The sequence below is a fragment of the Aotus nancymaae genome, unplaced genomic scaffold (genome assembly GCF_030222135.1).
Source record: "Aotus nancymaae isolate 86718 unplaced genomic scaffold, 86718_ANA_hifiasm-v0.15.2.pri h1tg000155l, whole genome shotgun sequence".
Lineage (NCBI taxonomy): Eukaryota > Metazoa > Chordata > Mammalia > Primates > Aotidae > Aotus > Aotus nancymaae.
This window is the reverse complement of record NW_026988570.1, coordinates 6,642,383-6,661,791: the sequence shown is the minus strand read 5'-3', so window position 1 is coordinate 6,661,791 and position 19,409 is coordinate 6,642,383. Positions and strand designations below refer to the sequence as shown.

At 49.1% G+C, this 19,409-nt stretch overlaps 2 protein-coding genes across 2 annotated transcripts in view; both read right to left on the bottom strand.

Moving 5' to 3' along the window:
• SH3RF3 (SH3 domain containing ring finger 3) overlaps positions 1 to 19,409 on the bottom strand; it is a 367,719-nt gene that overhangs the window by 183,630 nt on the left and 164,680 nt on the right. The gene's annotated exons all lie outside the window — the stretch shown is intronic.
• On the bottom strand, positions 4,739 to 7,868 carry LOC110568314 (TSC22 domain family protein 2-like). Its single transcript, XM_064371655.1, is given in 1 exon segment — positions 4,739 to 7,868. A coding segment is annotated over 1 exon segment (2,271 nt). The 5' UTR covers positions 7,761 to 7,868; the 3' UTR covers positions 4,739 to 5,489.

The window sequence follows — 19,409 nt, the reverse complement described above, 5'->3', positions numbered from 1 at the left end:
GCTGATAATCAAAATTCAACAACTGTATGCCCTGAACTCAACTAATTTCCACTTCAAATGCTCCCAATCCACATAGGCTTTGGCAATGAATGATGACGTTCTGGGGTGGAAGCGGCAATTTGCATGCCACATTTGCTCTACCAATTTACTAAATTAAGTGGCAAGATAATAATGGAATGGCATTTTGATGAGAACAGGCTAATTAAAAGTGAATCTGAGGATATAAGATTTGAGTTCTATTACTGACTGCATACCTCAAAGAATGCGAAGAGCAGCAAAGAAGTGTTTGAGAGATGCATCCATGCACGTGGAGTCTTGTGTGTCCCTGAGTCTTTCCGGCATGAATACTACTTATTAATAATTATCAATAGTAATCATTACTTACATGTCTGTAAGTTATCAGTAAGAGCAGCCATTTTTGAGCTCCCATGGAACAATCTAAGATGCCTTACATACAATCTAATCCATATTCAAAAACCCTGCAAGATGGCGATATTACCATTAGTTTACAGATGAAGCGTTTGTGGTTCAGAAAGGTTAACCAGGTGATGAGCATCATAGGGCAGGGATTTGAATCTCCATCTGGCGCCCGAGTCCATGGCCATTCCATCCAACCACTCTGCCTGTCCATGTACAGCAAGCAAAGCAACGTGCCTCGAGTTTTATTTTCCCCCAATAAGAAGTTCATCTGCCTGATGTTTTTCACTTGCCTGCTCATCTGCTGGGTTGACATCTTTACAGAAGAGGAATGCCAGTAATTTCACAAGAACAACAGTTGTGCATACTGAGTGTTACAGAGCTGGAATCCAGCACCGATTTTGGTGACCTGGTAAGTAGAGGGTTTAGACATTCTGATTAGGTAGGGAGAGACCTAAACTCCTCCCAGGTAATAAGCATGGATCCAGCAGGTAGGACAGCCTCCCTTTTAGCCTGAAAGGGTATAACTGGCCCTGGATGAGGAGGAAGTCATGGCTCACTGCTGAGGATGTGCGCCTGCAGTGGTTCTAGCAGGAAAGATGGTTTTGCACTCACTGTGGTGAGACCAAACATTGTACTTGCTGCTCAGTGGGGCTCGGAAAAGGGCGAGAGCCTGTACTTCCCTCTCCAGTCCCTGTGACTACTGGCCAACATGCAGAGAACAGAAAGGAAACCTCTGCTCTCATGCCCACCACCCTCCTCTGCCCAGGAAGCAGCCCTTGACAATGGAATTACAGTTGACAAACCAAGCAGAGGCAAACCCAGGGCTGCAATGGCCATGAAAACTGGGCTGAGAGAAGAGTCATGTTGCTTCTACAGGCTTTACAGGAGCACTAGTGGGACTTGGTTCCAGGCCTAAGGAAGGGACCAAAAAAGGCCACCCCCAGCCTCAAGGCAAAAGCTCCATGAAGACCTAGAATGTTAACAGCTCCAACTGGGAACCTCCAGAATAGTACCCCCCATCCCCCATCACCCACTATGACCTCTCCTACTTCTCACAGCTGCTTGTTCACCCTGCCCCAGCAAGGAGGGACCCCAGATGTAATCATCAGAGGATTTCTAGATCCCAAATGCTGGGCAAATGGGCCGACATTCCTATTGGCTCTCTCTCCTCTAAGGGGACGGGGTGCCTTCGTTTGGCTGGAAAAAGCTCCAGATTGAACTGGGCAGTGAAGAGAAACAGCCACACATGGCCTGGACAGGCTGGGGGCAGGCAGGCCACACCTGCCCACACCATTTGGCTCTGGCACAGCACTCTTCAAGATAACACACTCTCTTTAAAAAGAGAGGAGGAGATGATAAGGGGAATGTTTAAAAACAACAGGGGTGATAAGAGAAGATGGAGGAGTGTGGGCCTTTCTGCTCTGGAACGAGCCCCAGTAGGCTTGTGTTCTGCCCTGTGAGCCCCTCTCAGAATACAGATCTGTACCAACATGTGTTTTTCTTGACCAGTCACCACCCCAGCCAAAGTGCATGAGTAAGAAGAAATTGCTTGTGAATCCAAGCTTTCAGCCCAGCAGGCTGAAAAGGATGCCTTGGGTGTTCCTTGGGACCCCACTGAGCCCACAGGCAGACATAGCTGAGGAAATTGTCTCTTTGCAGCTAACTGGCCTGCACTGGCTTAGGAAGAGAGGAAATACATGTAGAGCTCATATCATGATGGCAGGGACCAACTCTTTCTCAACTTCAAATAATGCAGCAAGCCCAACTCTTGGTCCTGCAAAACCATGCCACTGTCACCATCTGGCATCTAGAGGGCGACAGCTAAGAATAGGGTGCTGGAGAGAAACCAAGCCAAACTCCCATCTAGGCAGAGATGGGAGTGCCTCTTCTGCAGACACCTACAGGCAGTGGCTGTTCCTAAAGTGAGCTGTTCCAGGCAGGATACAAACACCAGGCTCAATGGAAAGCCACTCCTTTCCCATCTGTAATCTCAGTTAGCAGAGGGCTTTGATCTGTTCCGGGACAGATACTTGAAATACAGATGTTCTCAGGGAAGTTCTGAAGTACAGTTTCACTGCATATTGAATCCACTTGGCTCACCTACTAGAGGCAAAGAATTCCAGTTGGCTTTGGTTCCAGAAGTTCGTCCCTCTTTCTTGTCCAAGCCAATCTCTGTCTCTGAGTGGAGGGGTAGCCTCAGGCCAGAGCTCAACAGGGCTGGGATTTCATGCTTTGGCTTTAGATTGGATAACTCCAGAAGGGTCAGTGTCTGGCGGTTGGCCAGGGTGGCCCCAGCTTCTGGGCAGAGCTTGATCTGAGGGACTATTCTGGCTTCCCTAGGACCCTGATTTCACAGCTGACAAGAGACAAATGCTGCCCCCAGTGCAAGCATGCGACGATCCTATCAGGAGCTGGTTCTACTCACGTGACTTTGACCCAACACACCCATAAGGGCAAACCACAGTTCTCTCATAGTGTTTATCCCACGGTCGCCAAAATGATTGTGCTATGATTCGGTCACTCGGATAAAAGCGTATTCTGAGAGCCACCCTGGCTTTGAGAGCAGGCTTCACACGATTCCCTCCTAATCTTCTGGCGCTCAGTGGCGTTTCTTTGTCACCCTATGCCTGTGCAGCCAGTGGGCAGAGTACAGGCACTGGGGACCGGGCTGGGGGCCGGGAGGCACCAGCCAGTCACGCTAGAAGGAGCAGCCGCATGGAAAGGCTCCCGAACATCTGGGGCTGCGCTTCAAATTTCAAAGTTATTCTTCTGCTTGCACAACTTTACAATCTTGGCATTTGCCAAATGCTTATGTTTTGCTTAATCTGAAATTAGGCAAGGATTTCAAGTCTCTCAATATCCCTAGAATGGTTTTTCTGCTTAAAGGGGGCTTTTTTTTTCTTTTCTTTTTTTTTTTGCATACTGAAATTCAGCCTGCTCTGGCTTAGAAAAGCAGAGGATAGAAAGGATCACGATTATCCTCCCTGCCCTCTGCTTTTTAATGCCTGGCCTTCCATTCAGACACAGGCCGTCCCTGGCCTTTGCCACAGAATTGGTCAGGACAGGCAGCAGAGTTGTCCAAGTCCCCTCGGTGGTGCAGCCAGCAAGCTGCTCCTGGCCACGCATATCTTTCCTCTTGGCTGAGACTCCAGTTATGTGTCTTCCTGAGAAAACTGACCCGAGACGGATGTGCTAGTTCTTAAAGTCCTAGGATATGTCCCCAGTTGGCACCAGGACACCATGAAGGCACGCATGAGCAGAAGCCTGTTTGTAGGGAGGCACCCTTGCACTCTGCACTGACCTCACTATGATACCATGGTAGAGAAACAGCAGCAACTAATATTTATGCACCTGAAGTCATTTAAACTCAAGCCAGTCCTATTTTTCCAGGCAAGTCACAGAAATCAAGGTGGACTTTGACTGTTCTGTACCTCAGAAGGAGCAGGGAAAGAGATGAGCCAGGCCTGGCAGAACAAGACCTAGAACCAAGTCCCTGCTATGAGCCGGGCTGCTGCCAAAGCTAAACCTCCCAGGCCCAGGGGAAGGGCAGGGTGGAGGCTGGGCCTCCCCAGCATGGAGCAGACCATGTCCCTGCTGAGTGCTAACAGGGGGAAAAAGAGCCCCAGACCTCTGGACTCTCCTCCACTCCTTGGGGCTGGGGTGGCACCTGCCTATCTGCCCACAGACACCCCCTCAGGGACAGGCATTGCTGTTGTCCTGTCATCATGGGCAAGACTTGACACTGCACGAGCAGGAAATGCTAAACTAGGAGACTCCATCCGGGTGGGAGGTGAGCTGGGGTCCTGAAAACCCCAACACCAAGGGAACAGAGGATGAAAACTTACATCCACACAGAAACCCACTCATAAAAGTTTACAGCAGCTTTATTCATAACTGCCAGAATATAGAAGCCACTGAGATGGCCTTGGGAGTGAGTGGATAACCTAACTGGGGTCCACCCAGACAATGGAGTATTATTCAGCCATAAAAAGAAATCAACTATGAAGCCATGGAAAGACACAGAGGAACCTCAGACATGAATTACTAAGTCTGAAAGGGCTACACACTGTATGATTCCAACTGTGTGATGTTCTGGAGAAGGCAGAACTATGGAGACAGTGCAAAGACCCATGGCGGCTAGGGGGTGGGGCCAGGGAGGGATGACCAGGTAGAGCATAAGGGTTTTTAAGGGCAGGGAAAGTACTGAGTGTGAAACTTTAATGGTGGATACATGGCCTTATATATTTGTCCAAACCCATGAAATGTCCAATACCAAGAGCGAACCCTAATGTTCGTTTTTTTTTTTTTTTTTTCTTCATCAAAATAGCCCAATTATTTATTATATCACAATAACTGGTGACTACCTGTACAGTTGCACTAATGTTCTTCATACTTACACTATACAAAATTTACATTCAAGCTGGGTCTTTACTACTGAAAATAAATACCAAAAGTAAATTGCCATTAGTGTTAGAAATATGCCAGGATTCTTTTGTTCAATTATTGCCTAAACGTTTTATCTATTAAATGCAATCCTGTCTTTCACTTCCTTTACTGATACTTATATTCAAAAAAATTAAAAAACTTCTGTGACATTGTTCATGTACATTATGAAAATAGCAGCCCTGTAATAAATAAAACACAAATAAATGAAAACCTATGTAGGCGAATGTTACTGATACTGAAAGAAAAGTGGCTCTTTAGATGAACTTTTATAATGTGATAGGAAGGCTCAGGGTAAATCCATGGGTAATAGGAAACATGGGAGAGCCACCAAAACTCTTAAAGACCCCACTCATGCGCACCAGGTAAAATGCAGACTTTGCTCGCTTTAATAAACCCCATCTATTATTCTCCTTGTGTACTGGTGACATAGAACTGGACATCAACAGCGCTGCATGACATCTCAGAGAGAGGAAAAGCTCTTGTAGAATGATTGTCTAATACTGAAAAGGCCAAACACACAACCAAAGCATGGCTACTTGCTTTCGTATAAAGTGGAAAGAACACCAGTGGCACACAAGGATAGATTGCTTTCAGTTTTTTTCTTAATGAGGCTTAAGAAAGCTTTATGCTGAGGAGACATTCGGCTGCTGTGGAGGTTGCGTTGGCTGCGGAGGCTGTGCTATCACTGCTTGCTGTTGAGAAGTGCTACCAGGATTGGCCTGTTGGGTTGGGAGTTGGGATAATTGATCATTGTTTGAAAGAGATTTTAACAGTGCATTTTCTCGTTCAAGTAAAGAGTTTCTTTCAACTAATTCTTTTATTTGTTCCTTTAAAACTTCCACTTCTTCTCTTACTGCATACATCAAATGGCTTTTCACCAGATCCATTGCTTGTTCTATTTTGTTGTCAATGGCTACAACACCTCCCCCAGATGCACTGTCTTCATCACCATCAACAGGAATAGCTATGCTGAATACAGAGGTGGCCAGACTGTTCATAGGTGTTAGCTGAAGGGGGTTTGTCAGGGCATCTGCAACAGGCGGCTTCACAACAGGCTTATTTTCAGCAATGAGAGAAAGTGGTGGTTGAGGTAGGGGTTCTGATTTTCTTCTAGTATCGTCGACTTGCCCGACTAAAGGCTGGGTCTGAGTCTGAAACTGGTTTAGGTCAGACTGTGGTAGACTTGTTGGTGCACTGTGTGTTCCTTGCACTAACGGTGGCCCAACGTGCTGGATTATGTTGCTGCTCCTGCTGACTGGCGTATGGCTGCTCAGCTGTTGCGACTGGGCTAGAGGCGCGGGTACATTTGGCATAGTAACAGAAGTGGTAGACACACCAGGCACGCTTGGAGCGGGCACAGCTGCAGGCACGTTTGGAACTCCGGGCACCACGGCGTGAGGGCCACCAGGTACGGCTGACAGCGGACCACTGCCACCCATCTGCGGCGGAGGCACGGACTGGGGCTGCCCAGCCCCGGCAGAACCCATGCCCGCCTGCACCACGCCTCCCACAGCAGCCGGGGACACTCCAACCGGCTGACACGGCGCGGCCTGCCCGCCTTGCGCTGGTCCCGGCCGGGGGGCCACCGCTTCGTTGGGCTGGGAAGACGCGCCCAGGAGCTGCGCGCCCACCGAAGAGGCATTCTGGCCGGTGCCCACGGGAAGGCTGACCGCCGTGGCGGGGCTCGCTCCGGCGCCGGTGGACGAGGGCTGCGCGGGGCTTGGCGGTTGCAGGCCGGCCACGTGCTGCTGCAGGTACTCACTCTGGCCGGAGGGCTGGACGGGCAGCAAATGTCCGGGTGGTATCTGAGGCTGAGGATACGCGAACTGCTGGGGCTGCGGCGTCGCAGAAGCGCCGACAGCCGGGCCTGGCTGCGGAGGCAGGGGCATAGCCGGCTGAGTCAGGGTTACATTCGTCGGCGGCAAAGTCTGTCCTCCGGGCCCCGTTCCCTGGGGCTGGTTTGGCTGCGAGGCTGCCATCATCGGCTGTGGCCCGGTCGCGGCTCCCGGGAACGGCGGCAGCGGAGCCGAGCTCTGAGCCACAGCCCCACCTACGGGTGGCGGCGGAGGCTGTGGCTGCCCAACGCTAAAACTCTACGGCTGGGCCAGAGTGGGCTGGCTCATTTTCTCCGACGGGGGTAGCTGTGACACAGCAGTCAAGGAGCTGTCAGTTCCCGAGTCGGGCCCGTGCGCCCCCTGCATGGAAGCCACCACTACCACCACCGACCCTCCCGTGGCTCCCAGGCCGCTGTCCCGCTCTGCAGTCTGGTCAAAAGTATTGCTGTGTCTAATGCAATCCCCAGATCTAGTCAGGACGCTGCTGTCCGAATCCCTCTCATAGTATTCCATACACGTCCATCGGCCGCGTCGATAGGGCTCTCCGCTCCCGTGGTCCAGCTTGATCACACGAAAACGGGAACTACAAGTGGTGGGAGGCTGAGATGGGGTTGCAGTCACTGGCCCGGCGGATGAGCCCGCGACCTGGGGGCCGCCGGGTGCTCCGGAGGCGGGGGACGAAGTGGCGGCCGCCGCCAGGGTACTGGCAAGCGCCCCAGCCACGCTCCGGGTGGAAACGACTCCTCCTCCGTTGGCGGGAGCAGCCGCCGCCGCTGCCAGCTGCCCATCCAGAAGGAGGTTTGGGGAGACGGTCCCGGGAGTCTCCGCATCCCCAACATTGTTAAGTGTCTCTTCGGAGGAGCTGAACTCGCAGACCTCCTCAGGGCCATAATCCGTGGCCCGAGAGACGTCGAAAATCTCGGAGGAGACGTCCTCTGTGCGTGACTCGTCCGGGTCGTCCAAGCTCTCGGTATCCTCAGTGATGCTGGTGGCCACCTGGGCCGTGGTGACACTGGTGATCTGGAAGCAGCTCTTCTTCTTGGCCGGCATCTTGGACATGGTGAAGAATGCTAGAAGGCAGAGAGGCACGCCGGCTCCTCTGGGTCCTGCCAGAAACCAGGGAGGGCAGAACACTGGCCCCCAAAGACAAAGTCCGAGTCTGCGCTGGGGTCTGAGGCCCGCCGCTGTAACAGTCACGGGCTGATCCAACCTGGCAAGGCAGGGTAATATTCAACTCCAGGTAATACAGAGAACACCACAAAGATATTCTTCAAGAAGACCAACCCCAAGGCACATAATCGCCAGATTTAGTAGGGTTGAAATGAAGGAGAAAATACTAAGGGCAGCCAGAGAGAAAGGTCAGGTTACCCATAAAGGGAAACCTATCAGACTCACAGCAGATCTCTCAGGAGAAACCCTACAAGCCAGAAAAGAGTGGGGACCAATATTTAACATCCTTAAAGAAAAGAACTTTCAACCCAGAATTTCCTATCCAGCCAAACTAAGCTTTATGAGCGAAGGAAAAATTAAATCTTTTGCGAACAAACAAGTACTTAGAGAGTTCACCACCACCAGGCCTGCTTTACAAGAGCTTCTGAAAGAAGCACTATACATATAAAGGAACAACCAATATCAGCCTTTCCAAAAATATATCAAAAAGCAAAGAACTTTAACACAATAAAAAATTTACATCAACTAATGGGCAAAACAGCCAGCTAGCATCAAACGCCGGTATTAAACTTATATATATTTTAATTGGATAAAAAGCCAAAACCCATCGGTATGCTGCATCCGGGCCCATCTTACATGCAACAATATACAAAGACTCAGAGAGAAGGAGGAAGATTTACCAATCAAACAGAGAGTAAAAATAAACTAATAAACAAAAAGCAGGAGATGCAATTACTCACCTCTGATAAAGTAGACTTTAAAGCAACAAAGATCAAAAGAGGCCAGGAATGACATTACATAATGGCAAAAGGATCAATGCAACAAGAAGAGCTAACGATTCTATAGATCAACGAGATAGAAAATTAACAAGGATATTCAGAACTTGAACTCAGACCCGGAACAAGTAAACTTAATAAACATTTATAGAACTCTCCACTTCAAATACACAAAACATACATTACCACCTCACACCTATTCCAAAGGTGACTATATAATTGGAAGTAAATCACTCCTCAGTAATCGCATAGCATTTCATAGGTTTAAATTAAATATTGGTTGGCTGTTTGTTTGTTATCTTCTTCCCTTATTCCTTCCTGACTACATCATTAAGTATAATTATCAGTATAAAAGAGGTTTTCAATACCCATTACTAAATTGCATTCTAGCCTGGGCAAGAAAGCAATACTCCCATTCTCTCTCCCTCTTTCTTTTCCTTTTCCCTCCTCCCTATTCTCTCTCTCTCTTTCTCTTCCTTTTTCCTCCTTCCTATTCTCTCTCTAAAAAAAAAAAAAAAAAAAAAGGCAGAGGCACCAAGCAATCAGAGCTGATGGTAGGAGGCCAGGAATAGCCCTGGAGCAGTGTGTCCCTGCTGGATTTGGGGAATCAGGGTGCCCCCAGGGCCCAGAGTAGCAGCTGTATACCCATCACTAAGGAGTATTTCAACCTTTGGAAAGCTGGTACCTCTCTCTCGGTGTGGCCTGGCTGACCTGAGATCGCTCTACTCCATCAGGAGCTGACCCTCAGCAGGGGCTGTGTGTGGTTCCTCTCTCTATCCTGGTGTCTAACATAGGGTTTGGCTAGGATCAGTGCTCAGAAAAAAAAAAAAAAAAAAAAAAAAAATTTGTTTTTTTTTTGTTTTTTTTTTTTAAGGATTCCTCTTAGAAGGGTGTCCATGAAGACCTGCTTCATGCTTAGACCTTCCAGTGGAGTGTGTGTGAGAAGTTTCATTATCACTGCGTGGTTTTTACACTGCAGCTGATAACCCTTTACTAGGGAAAAAAACGGATTTAGAGGACTGTCCAGCATTGACTACACAGAAGTTCATTGTACACAGGAAGGGTTAATATTGTCTTGAGTATGTTTTGCTAATTATCAGTTAGAGTTCCACCAGATAGGAAATATAAATGAATAAATAATCATATGTAAAACTCTTTTTCTTTTTTGGAGGTGGAGTCTCACTCTCTTGCCCAGGCTAGAGTGCAGTGGCATGATCTTGGCTTCTGGGTTCAAGTGATTCTCCTCCCTCAGCCTCCCAAGTAGCTGGGATTACAGGTGTGTGCCACCATGCCCGGCTAAATTTTGTATTTTTTTTTTTTTTTTTTTTTGGGATCCAATCTCTTTATTGTCAGGGTCCCCTCCCTGTATTCCCCCCACCCACCCCCGCCAAACCTATAGAAAAACCCCAAGCCTGGGAGTGTCCTGGGGAAAGGAGGCAGAGTGTGGGGAAACCCCTGTGCTCTACCCTCTGGCCTGGGCAGTGCAGACAGGGAGGGTTTATGGGGAAGGAGTAGGCCAGTAACTCCACCTGCAGAGGACACGGCACTGGCTGGGATGCGTTGGGGGAGGAGGCGCCTGCTGCCAGCTTTTCTCTGGTACCCGCTGGGGGGTGGCATCCAGGGTTGGGTGCCTGACTTGAGGCCTAGGGCAGTGATGCCCTTCTCCTGCTGGTGGCCATTGCTCCTGTCAGGCTGCTTACTGCAAGGCCCCATCATCCGCGTCTGTGTCCTGGCTGTGTTCCAGCTCTTCCTCACTATGTGTCAGCAGCCCCTCCTCATCGCCGTCGTCTCGAGTCCGTGCTTCTCCCTGGGGCAGGCCTGCCTCAGAAATCGTGTTCTCTTGGGGGACTGGTGGCCGGCTGCTGCCACTGCCACCACCACTGCCGCCGCCGCCGCTGCTGCCGCCGCCGCCGCCACCACCACCACCACCACTGCCGCCACCACCATCACCCTTCTTCTTGCCATCTGGATTGGCCTTTTGCTCCACAGCGATCTGCTCCAAGCGGCTCAGCAGGGCGTCGATATTGGACTTGATCTGTGTCAGCTCCGTCTTGATGGCCTGAAGCTCACTGCTCTTTAACTTGATCTTGGCTGAGCTGGTGGTGATGGCTGTGGAGCGGGCAAAGAGCTTGACAGGTATGTTAGTTTTGACACGCCGAACCAAAGGAACTGTGACCCGGGGTCGCTTCACAGGGACTGCCCTGGGCACTGGCACAGGTGACAGACGGCCCCGGTAGTCGAAGAGCCTGTCGTAGAAGTCGTCCCGGTAGTAATCATAGTCAAAGATGTAGCCACTGTATATGGCTGGGAGACCCGGAGTGGGCAGCTGCTGTGGAGGCTGGGTGGCCACACAGGTGGGGCTCCCAAGCCTGGCTGGGAAGACCGAGGCACAAGGGTCTGGCATTCTGCAGAGCTGACCGCAGTGACCACCGATGAGCTGGGCACGGGTGCAAGCCCAGGCCCTGTGAAGTTCTGCCGCGTCTCCCTCGATGGCCACCTCTTCGCCAGCGCCTCCTGTGACCACACAGTTTGCCTGTGGGATGTGGCAAGAGCCAAGTGTCTTCAGGTCCTGAAGGGTCACCAACGGAGCGTGGAGACGGTCAGCTTCAGCCCTGACTCGAAGCAGCTGGCATCGGGTGGCTGGGACAAGCGGGTGATGATCTGGGAAGTGCAGAGATGGTTTCAGATGCCACACTGGCCTGGTGAGGCTTCCTCCCTCCCTCCTTTAACAGGTCAAAGCCTGGGACTGCAACACAGGGAAGTGCCTTGAGACCCTGAAGGGAGTCCTGGATGTGGCCCACACCTGTGCCTTCACCCCAGATGGGAAAATCTGAGTGTCTGGAGCTGCCGATCAGACTAGACGTCAAGCATCCCACTCAACCACATCACCTAGGGCTGGGTTCGCCATCACTCTGATGGCGGATGCTGATGGCTGGGGAGGCTGCATATGGCTGGGGCAGGAGGTCTATGGGAATTCTCTGTACCTTCTGCTCCGTCTTGCTTTGAACCTAAAACTGCTCTAAAACAGAAAGTCTATTTAAAACAAAAAAGCAAAGGAAATCTCTATGACAAGTGACAAATTATCATCATGTCACGGGGTACCTTGTTAAAGGCTGTGTGTAGTGAAGATCACACTGACATCATACCTGTGGTCCTCCTGTGATGAACAGGAAGCCAGAGCCAGGGAGGAACATGACATCCAGGGCCTCTCCAGGAGCAGGAGCATGCAGAGCCAGCCACCATCACCTGGGGACTTGCCTTCCCTCTATCCCCTTCCCAGCATCCACCCAGACTCCTGGACCAAGGCCCAGAGCACTGATAGCCCAGTTAGAGCTGTGCAGATCTGCTGCGAGAGATGAAGCCCAAGAGTCAGGACATTATGGGACCTTCCTCAGACCCAGAAGTTCAAAAAAAACCAGCTCTGAGCAACTCCTCCAGCCTGCCTTGCCCTCTCTTTTTGAAAGCTTTAGGTTTTTCCTGCTTTACAACTGCATTCTGGAAATGCATTTTTCTAACCATATCAAATCTCTAAATACTAGAAATATTTGCAATTTGGGTGAAAAAAGCCTCTGATACATGCACATGAAATCTCACATAGACCCAAAAGACTTCTGCTAACACATCTCAAAAGGCTCCACATTCTCCAATACAACACAGAGACAGAGACCCACTCTGGTCACAGGTCATGTTCTGGGAACTGGTGGCTTTGAGGCCTAGATCAAGTCCTGACAGGTAAGATCAAAGGTCATTCCAGGGTGGAAAAGCGGCACTGTCCCTTCCAACCAAGGCGGCAACCAGCATTCACCTGAATGCTCTAAATGTCACAAGAGCCAGACAGAATGAGATGAAAGAGCCCCAGAGGAACCCTGGGTGGGAAAGCTTGGACTGAGACAGAGCTCGCCCCTTTACGGCTGCCAGGAAAGGCTGCCCAGACCTTGTCTCTGGACACACATGTCCTTGTGCATCACTGACAGTTTCTGACAGTTCTGCACAGACAGTGCACTACAGGCACACACGGTCCCCTTTGCTTACATCAAAAACTGATGGTCATTCTGTATAAGCATGTTTTCATGCTGAGATACTTCCTTGCCGCCTCTTAGTAAAAGCAAGTGCATTCTACAGACATAAGCTATTGTTTCCCTGCAACTGTCCTACAGAGACAGGGACAGAGGTTTGCTTTGCTTTGTTTTGAATCACTAATGGAGTTTCAAGACGTGAGGAACAAACCACTTTGACTGGCTTGGTACTAATAGCCTCAAGTTGGCATTAGACCCAGGGCCCTATGAAATTGTTGGGTGTTTCCCAGTGGGCACTTCTTTCTGCCTTATTATGGAGAGACTATATAGCCCTCTCCACTCAGAGGACTCATACTTGACAAGGGGGCCCCAGAGAAAAATCATCAAATAAGACCTTCTGCTGAATATACTCAATAAGGTAAAACAGGTCTCCTTTTTTTCCCCATTATTCTGGAGCAGTGCCATCCAGTGGAACTTTCTGCACTGATGGAAATGTGTCATATGTGGGCTCTTCAATGTGGTAGCTGTTCACTGAATGTGGTCGGTGGCTACTTTACGGGACAGCTCAGCTTAGGACTGTCTGCTGGGGGTTCTCAAACTGAGGGTTTTGCCAAGAATGAGACTCATAAGGGGAGACTAAGTTTCTTATGTTCACCAGTGAGGACTTAGCTCTGCTCCAATCTCTGCCAACTCAGAGGGTCTCCTCTAACATTTTGGCGGTCTAATTCTCCTATTCACTGGACAGAAATTTGATGCCAGTACTGTCACATCCCAAACAAAACCAAAATGGCAAAATAATTTACAGAATAAGAAATTGGCTGGTGGAGATTATGCACTTGTAAAAAGATTCATCAAAGGTTTCATCAAGGAGCTGGTTTGCCTTATGCATGTAAAGGAGGACTAATTTACAAATTTATATAAACCTTTAAAGACCATGGAGAGTGACAGACACATGCAAATTAAGATGGAAACACTATTTACGAAGTGGCAGGAATAATAAAAATGTATTAGTTGATGGTGTTATTCATATGGTAGAGAAATTCATTCCTGCACGGAGGTGACGTCAAAGGTCATGCCATTTCAGGCTGAATCGCTTTCTCCAGGGGAATCTGGTTCCTAACCTCCATCTCTGCTCCCTGGCTACATCAAGGCAGGGGTATAATCACTCTTATAAGATCTACAGGATCTATCCTTCAACATAGCCATTTTCTGGAATCCTGAGCCTTTGGGATAATTGGGGATTTATCAGTTTAACCATTTCAAGAAAGAAAACTTTCTTCTAAAATGTATGCCAAGTCCCGGCTTTCTCAAACAGGTGGTGTTAAATACACATGACCCACATAATTCTGGTGCCCCCATCTCTGGACACCCACCCCCTGGTTTCCTGGGATACAGACCATACTTTCTTGGCACCTGCAGTTAGGTGCCTGCCCAGGCTTGCTGCTTTCTGCTACTGTGTCCCCTAAGTCCATACATGCCCTGGGTCTCATGGCTCCTCTCTTCCCCCATAGCCTGTTCCCTTTCTCAATGTCCTGTGTCCCACAGCCCGGTACTCCTTCTTGTCACTTTCTTCCCAGTTCCAAAGCTTTAACTATCTTGTGCCCTACAAAACGAAGTCCAAACACATTACCTTGCATACAGGTCCCAACACACCTTTCCAAATGTCTCCTCCACTGTCACCCTTCAAACCCCTCTGCTCTAGCTGAGCCCACCTCCCTCCTCTCCCCCACATGCACTGGAATGAGCCCCTCTGCTTCACTCATACTGCCACAGCTGCCTGGAGTAGCTGACCCCATCGCTACAAAGAAACCAGAAGCACCTTTCAGCTCAAGGCATATGACATCACCTACAGAGAATCAGTCTCTCTCCATTCATTTCCCAGAATGGTTTCTTCCCATCCTCCTGGAGTGCTGAGCCTGAGAGGCAATGAGCCTCGCTGCTGACCAGAGCCTCTACTCAAGGCTATGAGGCCTTGGCCAAGGACAGCCCCTATCTGGGCCTCAGTGTCCTCCTCTACCACAGGGTGATGACAGTGATGCTTACGACCACTGTGATAACCAACTGGTACACCACCCACCCAGCAAGGAGGGCAGCGCTTGGCCCATGGCAAGCAACCAAATGTCAGCCATGGAGGCCTGGCCTTGTATCCATGCCTCTTACAAGCACATCTTAAAATGTGACACTTCACCTTCAGTCTAACCCCTGGCTGTGCATTAGGCTGAACTACATTTAAATAAATGCAGCAGGACACAGATGCCAGGCTATGCCCTTGGGATGGACATGCGCAGGTTTGGGGTAAGGCCTAGGCCTCATGAAGAGGAAGAAGGATCCTGATATCATGCCAGGGTCAAGGACACTGGCACAGACAAGCTCCTTAACCCGTTTTCAGGTCCCCCGGTTCTTCCCAGCTCAGCCCATGCACATGGATGAGGCTGAGGTTCCCTGCCTCCTGCCTCTTCTTGACACTGTAGATTTGCCCACATGTCACAGACTGGACCTCTTCTTCCACTTTACTGCAAATAAAAGTGCAATCCAAGAGCCGCTGTGGAAAACATCAAGTGACTCTTCAATAACATTCACCTAGAATGACCACGTGACTCAACAATTCCATTCCTAGGTATATACCTAAAATCTAAGACAGGTGTTCAAATAAATGCTTGTGCCCAAATGTTAAAAGTAGCTCTAACCCCAAAAGCCAAAAGGTGGAAACAGCCCAAATGTCCATAAGCAGATGAATGGATAACAAAATGTGGAAATTCCATATAGTGGGATATTCTTCAGCCATAAAGGGGAATGGAATTCTGATATATGATATGATCCTGGATGAACTTTGAAAACATGAAGTGAAAGATGCTAGACCAAAGGGCATATTGTATGATTTCTTTTATATCAAATCTCCGGAGTAGGCAAATTCACAGAGAAAGAAAGCAGGTTGTGGTGGCTTGGGGCCAGGGAGAAGGGGCCCAGGGAGCCCTGGAGTGGCTGCTGATGGGTAGAGGAAACTTCTGGAACTAGACAGTGATGATGGTCACACCACAGTGGAATGAGATAAATGCCACTGGTACACTTTATAATGGCTTTTATGTTATGTGTATTATGCCACAATAAAAAACCCAGTAAGCTTGTTAAAATTATTAGAAAGAAGAGCAAGCCAACCTTGAGTAGGGAACTCATTCACAAGACAAGTGGGCAGGATTCAGAGCCCCAGCTCTGAGGTACAATTGTCCCTCTGGCCTTTTGTGTTTTGTTTACTAAACTGTGTAAGATTGTATAAGATTTTTATTAGACTTTATAAGATTTGGAGTTCTGAAATAAACAAATAGCCAGTTCTGAATAGGTGACATAATTTTGAACAAACAATGTTAAAAGAAACCATAAAAACACATACTAGGTTCCCCTAGTCTATGGCTGACTGCTACAGCAGCCACCACAATGCTCAAGTCAGTTCAAAACTGGAAGGCACCAGCAGCAGCCGACCATAGAAGACACCAGCTCCAAAGCCTGTGTAACTCCATCCCATCCACTGGCAGGGCATGGAAGGAAATGTGGGTGTAAGAAAATGAGAAAACAACTTCAAAGTGTAATGAAAAAAATAACAATAAAGAATGAGACAAACCACCATTTTAGTAAAGTTTGCTGACTGTGCCATGTGGGTAGCCTTGATATGGTTTGCTCAACACTTCAAATTAGTGCCCTTTTCAGAGTGAAATCAGACAAGAGAAAACAAAACCACCACCAGGGTACATCAGTCAGAAAGGCATGTCCACAGGTTGGGTCCTTCAGTCTTGCCATCAAGGGCCACTGCTTCTAGGAAGCTGGAATAAACGTCCATCTTATCTGTTCCAAGCTGCAGCCTACAGCATGAACGCAGTGTCCTGCTTGCCCACAAATGGTCCCTTTCCTAACTTCTGGCCAAGTGCTCCTGCGAGCATCCTAGCAGAACATCTTCAATATCATATATTACAATGCAAATTTGAGAATTAAATCAATGAGACTACATACAAGTCCATTTTGCAAAAGGGTAATTATGTATATTCAATTTCCAAATGTACACCTCCCAGCAGTGAAAACTACATGTGAATGTTACCTGATGAAGAGTACAACAGGCACAATTTTAAAAAAGTCTCAAGTCACTGTAAGAGAGAAATAAAGGACATCTGTTGATTACACAAAGAATCAATAAAGACACAAAAGCCTCACATTTATAAGATAAAACTGCACTGCAATAATAACATGTGCCCTCAATTATGTTACCTGAGTTGTTCATGCCAAGCGGCAAGCAATTGAGCAAAAACGCCTCCATAAGCACACCGTCAGCCATTCACAAGGGCGTGCATGCCGCGGCCCTGCTGTGTACTGCACACGTGTGTGAACCACGCTTCAGCTCTCCTGCGACTTACTCAACACACACCTCACCCACAGCAACCTGGAAAATATGTAATCAACCAGTCTATCAAAAGGTCCTGTACTTTGTTAGTTTCTTCCTGCACCATCCCCTAGTGGGATCATCAAGCAAAAGGAAATGTGATCCTGCCATCCAGGTTGGAGTTGTCTTAAGTAACATGCTAGGATACAGGGCATCTGTAGTGCACCAACTGCTAATTGCATGAAATCAGTCCGATACTTGCGTAACAGTAGGTCGCAGTCACGGCATGTGACTTCCTGCCTGGAGAACACCACCAGCCACTGTACAGTCAGAGAAATGGCATCCACAAGGGCAGGTTGGAGATGTACGGACAGAGGGTCCCTGCCCTGCCTCTGCACCGCACCTGCTCTCCTCTCATACCTTCTGCAGGATGTGGAGCCTGCCTGCAAGAGCAGCAGCAGGATGGAATCAGAAGCCCTGGGAAGCCTCCAGGAGGAACCTCCAAGCACTCTGCAGGTGCTGCTGGAGTATGCACAGGGTCTGGAGGTAGGGACATGCAGGGGTCAGAACAGCGGCACAGAGTGGACTGCAAATGCATGTGTGGCACCCCTCTATCCACCCCTCGTCCCGGCCCCACTGCTGACACTCCCTGGGGTCTGCATCTGGCAGACTCTGCATCTCTTCTGAAAGACGGTCTGCTCTGACCATTTTAATGGATTTTCTCTGTAAGTGATGTGTTGACAATATGGTGTCTGCTTCCTGCTGACACTGAATGAAGCAACCTTGGTGTGAGGTAGGACAAAAGCAATATCCCAAGCACATCCCACCGTAAGAGCCCAGCAGAAGGCAGCAAGCCACTCCTCAAGTTACCCTTAACTCTACAACGCCCAGATCTACTGAGCTCACTAAATACTGTGCTGAATGAGCAAGGAAGGGGCAGCAGGAGGAGTAGCCCAAAGAGAGGAGAGCTCCAGGTGTGGGGAAGAGCTCTGCATGGATTGCTTTTTTCTCTTGTCACCTGCTGTTTCCCAATGCCAAGCAGCCCCAGCCTCTGAGACCACGTCCAGCAAGTGTTGTGGCATCTGTCTCAGGGAGCCGCAGAGAGCAGTGCCTGGAACATGCATCCTCCTGCACTGTGGCCATGCAACAGCACATGAAGGAGTGTACAGTGACAGGCATGCACCAGAACTGAGCGAATGCTGCGTGCACATGAGGCCCACAGTCAAGAGGACCTGCTGGAGCTTTGCATTCTCATTTCCCTTAGCTTAGCTGAGCCTGTCTCTACCGCGAGTACAGAACTCCTGGTGCATCATTTCCAAAGAGCACTTCTGAGCCCAGAGCGGGAAGTAAGATGGGGAGACTGGAGGGAAACTAGCAGGGACTCCTTGAGCCTCCAGGGGCCAGAACTGGGATGGGGACAGGAAAAATAGGAAGCATGATAGTCCCTTAAGAAGGGACTCTGGATTGCCCCGAGACATCTGTATGGCCCTCCACGGCCATGCCTGCTGTTAAAGGTAACCACAGAAGAGGCACTTCATCCTCTCAGGGGACTTCATACAGGCCTCAGTCAAAACGCCTCCAGTCTGGAATGAATCACTGAACTTCCCAGGAGGAAGCCGTCAGCAGGTTAAAACCAGCTGAGAAAGAGATATATTAGAACATCACAACCCTGGCAACTAATCCAAAAGATCAACATACCCCCGACTGTGGACCCCCTTCTAAGAGACAAATATTATCAAAACAATCATAAGTCTCTTAGAAGGCAATCTTACAGCATAGACCCAAATAACATTCAGGGAACCACACCAAGCCCAGGCCGGGGAAGTACCGGCGAAACCAGATATCCAGACAAATCAGGCACTCAACACACATTAAACATTCCTCTTTATAAGGTGCTGCTGATTTTACAGATAGGACAGAAACCAGCGAGAAATTTTCACTCTGGCTCTTGGCCTCAGCAGCATCACCCCATGTCTTCTAAGGTGGTCTCTGGGCTCCCATTTCCCCCTAAAGTGTCTCTCATGAGGTCTACATGAGCAATTCACAGCTGTCCCCGGCAGGGCTGAGCCCCATCCCTGCTCCTTTCCTCCACGGGCCACACCTCTCCCTAGCTTAGCTCCTATATGCAGTGGTCACTAGCACCAAGCACTGAGCAGTGGCTAGCGAGACTGGGAAACTGAATGTTTAATTTTACCTAACTTTAATTCATTTAAATTCAAACTCAAATAGCTCTAAATAATCTGAACTCAAAGACAGAGGGTGAGGGCAGTCTCGGTGGGTGGAGTGGAGTTAACCACTCTTACGTAGTCAGAGCCAGTATCACTCACACCCTGGGATTGGAGAAAGGAGACTCAAGAAGCAGGTCCAGAGACAGGGAACG